General features: G+C 32.5%; 1 protein-coding gene across 1 annotated transcript; it reads left to right on the top strand.

The window, feature by feature from the left end:
• The first annotated feature begins 466 nt into the window (after positions 1 to 466).
• LOC143050862 (uncharacterized) lies at positions 467 to 7,846 on the top strand. Its single transcript, XM_076223967.1, has 5 exons — positions 467 to 761; positions 1,938 to 2,235; positions 3,369 to 3,570; positions 4,737 to 4,834; positions 7,731 to 7,846. Exons 2-5 carry the CDS (start codon positions 2,049 to 2,051, stop codon positions 7,844 to 7,846), a joined length of 603 nt encoding a protein of 200 aa, XP_076080082.1. The 5' UTR covers positions 467 to 761; positions 1,938 to 2,048.
• Positions 7,847 to 9,525: the final 1,679 nt, after the last annotated feature.

Below are 9,525 nucleotides of genomic sequence, written 5' to 3'. Positions count from 1 at the left end.
CCCAAATGACTATAACATTTTCTTCAAAATTATTGAGTTCTCTTAACCACGAACCTTACACCCGTAATTTTTAGTCCATCTTTGATGATTTATTTATATAAATTGATATTGATAAAGGCATAAAAGCACTGCTATTTCCATATAAGTGACATTGTAACCTAATATGTCGGTTTGTTTAATTTATTCATGCAAGTCTTAAAATAGATTGCTGGCTTTGTTTGTATATTGTACAGTTGTAATTGGTATAACGCACACTAAATATAATTATAATATATACAGTTTTAATTATGCCTATATATATATATATATTGATTGAAGATATTATTCTTATTTATAAAGCTTGAGTAAACGTTTATACAAAAAAGCAAGCAAACCAACCAAAGTTTTGCTCCATAAGCATTAAGAAATTAGCTGTAATGTGTTTTATCTTTCGATTTTGACATTTGATATCTATTTTTCTAGGTGCTTCAAGTTTTGAAAACTGTTTGAATTGCTCTGACATTGCCTTCTTACTCGACGAATCCGGTAGCGTAACTAATGAGGATTTTAACAAGATAAAAACTTTTGTTAAAAATGTGGTCCAGAGATTTCCTAATATTGGACCGGATGGTGCACAGTTTGCAGTAGTTAAGTTTTCTGATCTACCCATTCAAACTGCGGAATTTGATTTAAACGACCACGTTACTACTACTGGTGTTCTGAATGCAATAGATTTAATAACAAATAATGGAACCACATCTAATATTGGTATAGGATTTGAGGTAAAATAATATAAAAGAAAGGGTCAACATACTAGTATATGAATCAAAATATAATTTACTTATAAGGGTTAAAGACTGAAAGTGATAACTAACACACCCATGTAAGTGATGATATCTTGATTATCCTAACGCTCAATCATACGAAATACGAAATATTTTGTTAATGAAAGCCCAATTATGAACAAAATCCTAGATACAATGGATACAACGAAGAATAACATTTAAACAATCTAACTCAACTTAATACTACACAAGTATCAATCTATTGTATGTATACGCTAGACGAGAATTTGTCTATAACGACCAAATAAAGCACAAAATTGAAGAGCAATGAGGACCAAATTCCTAAAGTTTTGACAAATACAGCTAAGGTAGATCTGTTTCTGAGGTAGATAATCCTTAGTTTTTCAAAATTTTGATAACAGTAAATTTATTATCATGAACATTTCAATGAAAACTCAAGTCAACACAAAAGTACTGGCTACTAGGCTTGTGATATCCTCGGGAAAATAAATCTCCGCCAGCAGTGGCATCGACGCAGTGGTTGTAAAAAAACTCATCATAGATACCAGGATTGAAATTTAATATTTACGCTAGACAATCATTTCATCTACAAAAGACTTATCAGTGACGCTTGAATAAAAGAAGGCCAAATAAAGCACAAGATTGGAGAGCCTTGAAGACAAAAAAAATCCTTAAAATTTGCCAAATACAGCAAAGGTAATCTATGCCTGAGGTAGATAATTCTTAGTATTTCAAAAATTCGAAATCTTGTTAACAGTAAATTTATTATCATTATCATATCAATGACAAGTCAAGTCAACACAGAAGTACTGACTACTGGGATTGTGATACCCTCGGAGAATTAAGCTCCATCAGCAGTGGCATCGGCCAAGTGGTTGTAAACTCCGGTGTCTAATAATAATAATAGGAAAAACGTCTATTTGGCTATTGAGGTTTTTAAAGCAGAACTAATTATCATCACATAACTTTGCAGTTAAATTGGTTTATACATCACTGCCGTTTTTTTTTTCTTAATCAATTATTAGTATACAAGTGGGCGTATGAATTTAGATTACATAAAAATTATCAGAAACGAATATGCTTGAATATTATATGTTTATGTTTAATATTTTTTTGCTTTTTATTTCCTTCTTTCATATTCTATTCGGTTAGTACTTAGAGAAGAACATATTTAACGAGAGTGCGGGCAATGGTGCAGGACGCCCGTGTGCAGTGGACAATAGATTTGCAGTTGTTATAACAGACGGTAATAGCAGAGGCGATATGTTTGGCACGGCTAATAGCTTAAAGAATACAAATGTCACGATGTTAGTTGTGCATGTCGGAACCGATATTAGTTTTGATGCGTTACAAGAGTTGGCATCTGATAACAGCTATGTCTTCCATGTAGACAATTTTGATGGATTCTCATTAATTTTAGAGGGTCTCATCAGTTCAATATGTACACCAGGTATGTGCCTTTTCTCTTATCTAAACATTATCTTAATTGCATACTATTATTTCTAAAACAAAATCTAATTTTCGTTTAATAGAAGAGTTTATAGTTTCCTATCTGTTTTTTTTATTTGTCTCAACGACGGAAACATATACAACAAGAAAGAAGAAAAATCGTACCTAAACGAAACATTATATAAGGAAATGAAGTTCGAACTCTATTTTAAGTAAACTGTAGAATTATGTAACAATATTGTTGTCTATGGTCATACAGAATGAGGAAAAAGCCATACCGTAGAGAAATACAAATTTGAAACAAGTCAATATTGTAGTTTTTCGTCTAAAATTTGAAAAACGTACAAAGATATTTTAAAGGCCCAAGAAATAAGAAAATTCCCTTTTCATGCATGTGTAATTATATAACTGATCTCTTGAATACATTTGGATTGCATTGTTGTTGTTTTTTTTTTTTACCTCACAAATCAAAATGTCATCAGTAAAAGTGACGGGTACTCCATTAACATTAGTTTTGATGTAAAATTGAGAATGGAAAGTGGGAATATGTCAAGGAGACAACAACCCGTGCATGTGTATGGTTTTGATCGACACAAATCCAGTTATATTTGCCTTTTAGAAAACCCCGTCATTATGGTTGCAGGTGGATTGACTGTCCACAAGTTAAACAACGGCTTAGTTTTAAAAGAGGTTGTTTTAATGATTCATTACACACCCTCCTTTAATTCATCATTTTTAATTATTGAAGGTATTAAGAAACATTACAATCCCTCATAATTGACTGTGACAGCATTTGACTTTTCTTTGACGATTCCCCTTGGTCATATAGCTTCTCTTTTTTATAAGAAAAAAAAGGGGGGGGGGGCTTGACTTATTTTCAGTTCATTTTACACATAATTGGCGTTAAATTTTGGAGTTCAAAGTATCTGATGAAGGAATATGCAGAGAAAGCATTGTCTAAAACGCATCATGTACAAAATAGTACTTTCTTTATTGACTATTTTGAAGACTAAACAGTCACAACTACGTTAAAAATCAAAACATGAATAAACCAAAAACAGTTCGATTCCTCATATTTGACAAAACATTGAACATTTGTCAATAACCTGCAGTAAATCCTTTTGAATTTGACAGCTACCGGCCATCATGGATTTTGCGGCTTTCCTTGTACCCTTCATAACAAAACCTATGACCTTTGCCCTTGTGACGAAAAAAATGTCAACCAAACATATAACGTAGGAGGCAATGATACCACTGTGTTAACTGAGAATTTTGGTGGTGAAAATAAAACGGACTGGGAATGCTATACAAGAAGTGGACGATTTTACGTTGTACGGTGAGTTAACATTGTTTCATTTGCTTGAACCAAGTTAGAAATTTAACAGTTGTTTTCAATTCGTTTGTTGTTTTATAAAATCTATCCTATGATTTAAAAATTGTAATGGTCTTTCTCATTTTTAGTTTACATTGAATCGTTTATTTGTTCAATATTTCTTTACTTATCATATAAGTGAATATGTTTCTGACTCACATTTTGTTAACCTCACTGGTTATAAAACTTAGTGATTTGTTAAATCACAATAATTATCTTTGTGTCAGAAAAAAACTGCAAGCTTTTAAAACCAGTTTGCAGTATATTACTAGTATATAGTTATATATAGAAATGATGATAATACTAAATGTTATTAATGCATTTCTTGCATTGAATATTCCACAGAATGCAATTCACCGGTGAAAACTTGCATTTTCCATTTGTTTTCATTGATACTCGTTTTCGTAGTTTAACCACAAGCTGTATTCTAGTCTAAAGAACATTTTAAATTTGTGATTCAAATCAGTATCCACGAAACTTGGTATCCAACAAAAAGTAATGCATTCAAGCATCGGTGACAAAATAACGGAATGTGATACGACTGTCATACAAGTGAGAGGTTTAGCGAGCTATAAAACCAGGTTCAATCCACCATTTTCTACATTTGAAAATGCCTGTACCAAGTCAGCAATATGACAGTTCTTGTCCATTCGTTTTTGTTGCGTTTTGTTATTTGATTTTGAATGTGATTATGGACTTTCCGAATTGATTTTCCTCTGAGTTCAGTATTTTTGTGATTTTACTTTTTTTTCACAGTAATTTACGTATTGGTCCAATATAACCTGCTTTTCAAATGCACAAATAAAATGAAGTGTATATTCATTAAAAACATTCGCTGTGACCATTATGTCTGAGCATATTACCTTAAATGTCCAACAGTACTTTTATTTACAGATTGTTAGTCATCATGTGTGCTTTCACAGTTATTAAATATGACCTGAAGTTAAAAGTTTCAACCAAAAAGTTAGCTATGTTTTCCCTCATTTTTAACTTTCATACAACCAAAGGATTCCAAAGTATGAATTACAAAAATATCAAAAATATAAAGGACCATTTTAACTTTAATATTTGAAAATATGTGATATATCAGGAGGTAAATGCTAATGACCATGTTTTAATTTTATTTTTAGACGATGCATTGCTCATGACTTATTCGAATACCGTTGTATGAGAGACATAATGTACAATACCAGTAAAGATTTAAGAGTTTATTGTATGTCAGAATGGGGTAAGTCGCTATTATTAATTATTACCTTGTATACCTTTAGTTCTATGTAGGCATAACATGTTTTCCCTAAATTTTGCTCTTTTTTCACATTTCTTGATCGGTGTGAGACGCCATATAAAAAGTACATAACTTTCTTCAAATCTTAAAAAAAGAAGGAATAAAATCATAAGGCAAAAATAATCCACCACAATAACTCGTATATTACGTTTTTCCTCCTCTCTTGACAGTTACATTTTAATCATTTAAAAAAATCGACAAGTTTCGCGCTTTAAATTTTAAAATCAAGCTTTCTCGAGTGGAGGAATCTTAACACACTTGTTGCAGCTGTGGAGTTTAATATGTTTTTTTTACATGTGTAATACATATGGTACGTATTGCATTATTTATATATTTGTTGTCCAGAACAACATGGTGTCAGTACGCTATAAGAAAATGAATCTATAACGATGATTTAAATGTCATACGCTTGGTTAAAGTTTTTTTTATAACAGTAAAATCTGCTGATACGAACGAATCACATTGAATTTATACTCTCAATTTAATATCTGAGAATAAATGAAAGACTATGATTATACAATTAAGCACATTTGGAAACTATTTAAGGTGCAAATAAACTTATCATAGATACCAGGACTAAATTTAAAATATACCCCTGATGCGCGTTTCGTCTACAAAAGACTCATTAGTGACGCTCAAATCCAAACAAGTTTAAAAGGCCAAATAAAGTACGAAGTTGAAGAGCTAGAGGATCAAAATTCCTAAAAGTACCAAATACAGCTAAGGTTATCTATGCCTGAGGTAGAAAAGCCTTAGTATTTCAAAACAATCCAAAATTTATAAACAGTAAATTTATAAATATAACCATATCAATGAAAATTCATGTCAGCACAAAAAGTGCTGACTACTGGGCTTGTGATACCCTCGGGGAAATAAATCTCCACCAGCAGTGGCATCGACCCAGTGGTTATAAATAAACTCATCATAGATACCAGGACTAAATTTAATATATACGCCAGACGCGCGTTTCATCTACAAAAGACTCATCAGCGACGCTCGAATCCAAAAAGGTTTAAAAGGCCTAATAAACTACGAAGTTGAAGAGCTAGAGGATCAAAATTCCTAAAAGTTTTGCCAAATACAGCTAAGGTAATCTATACCTGAGATAGAAAATCCTAAGTACTTCAAAAAAATCCAAAATTTGTAAACAGTAAATTTATAAATATAACCATATCAATGACAATTCATGTCAGCACAAAAAAGCACAAAAAGTGCTGACTGCTGGGCTTGTGATACCCTCGCGGAAATAAATCTCCACCAGCAGTGGCATCGACCCAGTGGTTGTAAATAAACTCATCATAGATACCAGGACTAAATTTAATATATACGCCAGACGCGCGTTTCGTCTGCAAAAGACTCATCAGTGACGCTTAAATCCAAAAAAGTTTATAAGGCCAAATAAAGTACGAAGTAAAAGAGCTACAGGATCAAAATTCCTAAAAGTTTTGCCAAATATAGCTAAGGTAATATATGCCGGAGGTAGAAAAGCCTTAGTTCTTCAAAAAAAATCCAAAATTTGTAAACAGTAAATTTATAAATATAACCATATCAATGACAATTCATGTCAGCACAAAAAGTGCTGACTGCTGGGCTTGTGATACGAACTTAGCACTACAGGGAGATAACTCTGTAAAATCAGCTAAACGTTTTAATTACGTTGTGTTGTTTAAGGGAATATTAACCTTTGCAATGATCAAAACTAGTGTTCGTCAAACTGTTATATAACCAGTGTTATTTTCTGATAAATTGGTTGTTTCAAATGTTTTGATATTTTTTATAATTTTGTCAAAGGGTCAAAGTAAATACTTTGTCAAAATTTTATAAAAGTTAAACGAACAAAATTAATTTCAGTGACGGTGTTGGGTACTACCTTGGTGGTACACACTGGTTCAGGGAGAAAATCTTTAAATCAATTAATCGTTTGTAAAAGGCAAGATTGATCAATGGAATTTAACATTTACCTGAAACAAAGAAGCTTAAGAAATTGGTTGACACAAACGTACTGATGAATGAAGGGGTTCTTTCCCTTTATCTTTTTTAAAACATATTTATTTAAAGTGGATTGGGAAAGTTATTGGAATTTATATTAATCCCTTTTCCACTTTGCGGTTGTGTGCGTTGCCATGTACCTAGAGTAGCCTGCATATTTTTGAAATCTACAAGGGTGTCATTTACGTGTAAGAGATATTTCTATCTCTTGATACGGATCAGTTATCCTCCCCTTCCGAATGACTATCAACGTTTCCTTAAGACCATACTCGCAAATGTTGTCAAGGGAGAGCCTACGAATCAGTCCCTTAATTCCTAAATACGAGACCATACTCGCAAATGTTGTCAAGGGAGAGCCGACGAATCAGTCCCTTAATTCCTAAATACGAGACCATACTCGCAAATGTTGTCAAGGGAGAGCCGACGAATCAGTCCCTTAATTCCTAAATACGAGACCATACTCGCAAATGTTGTCAAGGGAGAGCCGACGAATCAGTCCCTTAATGCCTAAATACGAGACCATACTCTCAAATGGAGTCAAGGGAGAGCCGACAAATCAGTCCCTTAATGCCTAAATACGAGACCATACTCTCTAATGGAGTCAAGGGAGAGCCGACGAATCAGTCCCTTAATGCCTAAATACGACACCATGCTCTCAAATGGAATCAAAGGAGAGCCGACAAATCGGTCCCTTAATACCTTCTTAAATACGACAGCTAAGGAAACTTAACAAATTATAATCTGTATTTAACAATGACGTATTGTGCGTTATGAAAAGAATAAGAATCCACATATGATATGTGTGAGTATATTATACACTATTTACAATGTTATGCATTTCATTTTGTAGCACAATTTCCAGGCAATCCTTCTCTGTGTGATGTGTGTAACGGATCGGCATTTGACAAGGACACAGCCTTAATTATCAAAGGTAAATATAAAAAAAATATTGTACGAGGGTTATGATGGGGTTAATAGAAAAAAAGGTAAGGATAAAGAAACGCAGAATAGGTGATAGGGACAAATAAGAAACAAAAACGAAAAGAAGGCAAAAATAGAAAAAAAAAATCGAGGGCTAAATTTAAAGAAAAAGTAGAGAAAATAGTCAAATGCATTACAAAATATAAAAAAAAGATACAAAATTTAAACACTTGAGTAGGATTGGAAATGACACATATCCTCTATCGTGTCAAAAGTGCAAAAAAATTAAACGTCGACACAAGGATAACCAACACTTTCAGCAATTTGCGAATCGCTAAAAGAACAAACATTACGATATTATAAAATGTTAGTTTATACTATTACTAATAATTGAGTAAATGTGTAAACTGCTGGTTTTCTCTTTCAGAGCAAAGTGAAAGTAAGTTAGATTTATTGTAAAACTTTCTTACTAGAGAGGGGATAAATTCATATATGATCCTCAATTGGATACTGTATCAAAGAAAATGTTTTGTTCTCTTTTGAAATTCTTTATGATTTGATTGTTTCCTTGGTTTTAGTTTGAAACCAGGATTTTTGTTCTCTGTTGTCTTTATTTATTTGTTTTGGCATTCCCTCTGCTTTAATTTGGGTAAAACTGATGAGTCGTATGTAGACGAAACACAAATTTCTTTATTGATGTTTGAGGCAAATATAAAAAAGAAGATGTGGTATGATTGCCCATGATACAACTCTCCACAAGAGACTGAAATGACACAGAAATTAACAACTACAGGTAACCATGTGACCTTTTTGTAATAGCTATCCAAGATAATGTGTATTTAGAAAAGTTTTACTTTTAGATTTTCTTGTCTTTGATACCAATCGAAGAATTCAAATAAAGAAAAATATTTAACGAGTGACCCGAACAACACACTTTTTTTACAAATGCGCGAGCTGAATGATTTTTTATATTTGCCTTCTTTGATTAGTTCTCCTTTTTATTAAATTGGCAAATTACTTTTTTTTTTTAACTATAAGTAGAAAATGTAAATAACTATATCTTTTTTAGACGCATCGAACATTTGATTTTGATCTGTTATCGACTTTTTGACAAGGCCTATTGTTGTATGACACCATATGAATGAAATAATCACATATATTTCACTTGTGAAATTATCGGTTTTTATTTCACTGTGGATTCAATGTAATGCATTGCAACCAATTTAATAATTACGTGTAACTTTTGATACATGATTGGGGGAAGGTGAAATGAGGAATAAGTCAACGAGACATCAATCCTACCTAGAGAAGAAAATAACATAAATGGATACGTATGGGCCAAGTAATGAAAAGAGAAAAATACATAAAAGGAATGATTTGACAATAACCTTGTGTATGAATCTAATGAGTAAATAAACCGAAGTAAAGACAAGAAGTAATTGTAACAGGATGCTGTTACGAAGTTTCCCAAACAAAGCTCCCATAACTCGCCATTCATATGGTCCCATTTTGATTTGATTTGATTTTTGGTTCCATACAAGAATATATATGGCTTACGGGTGTGGATCTCCAACATTTACAAGTATTCTAATAGGAGGAGGTGGTGGTGACGACCTCGGGACTTTGCTTCTATATCATTTCATTTGTTTTATTGTCCCCTACAAGAATATATATGGTTTAGGGGTGGGGATCTGGACCGTTTACAAGATAATAGCACATTCTCA

This window comes from Mytilus galloprovincialis, chromosome 11 (assembly GCF_965363235.1).
Source record: "Mytilus galloprovincialis chromosome 11, xbMytGall1.hap1.1, whole genome shotgun sequence".
Lineage (NCBI taxonomy): Eukaryota > Metazoa > Mollusca > Bivalvia > Mytilida > Mytilidae > Mytilus > Mytilus galloprovincialis.
This window is presented reverse-complemented; position numbering and strand designations above follow the sequence as displayed.

Excerpts from the sequence above, each read along its gene's own strand:
- LOC143050862 (XM_076223967.1), top strand. The coding sequence starts at position 2,049 with ATGTTTGGCACGGCTAATAGCTTAAAGAATACAAATGTCACGATGTTA. Across the intron at positions 3,571-4,736 it reads GGACGATTTTACGTTGTACG|ACGATGCATTGCTCATGACT; the intron begins GTGAGTTAACAT and ends TTTTATTTTTAG. Across the intron at positions 4,835-7,730 it reads TTATTGTATGTCAGAATGGG|CACAATTTCCAGGCAATCCT; the intron begins GTAAGTCGCTAT and ends TTCATTTTGTAG.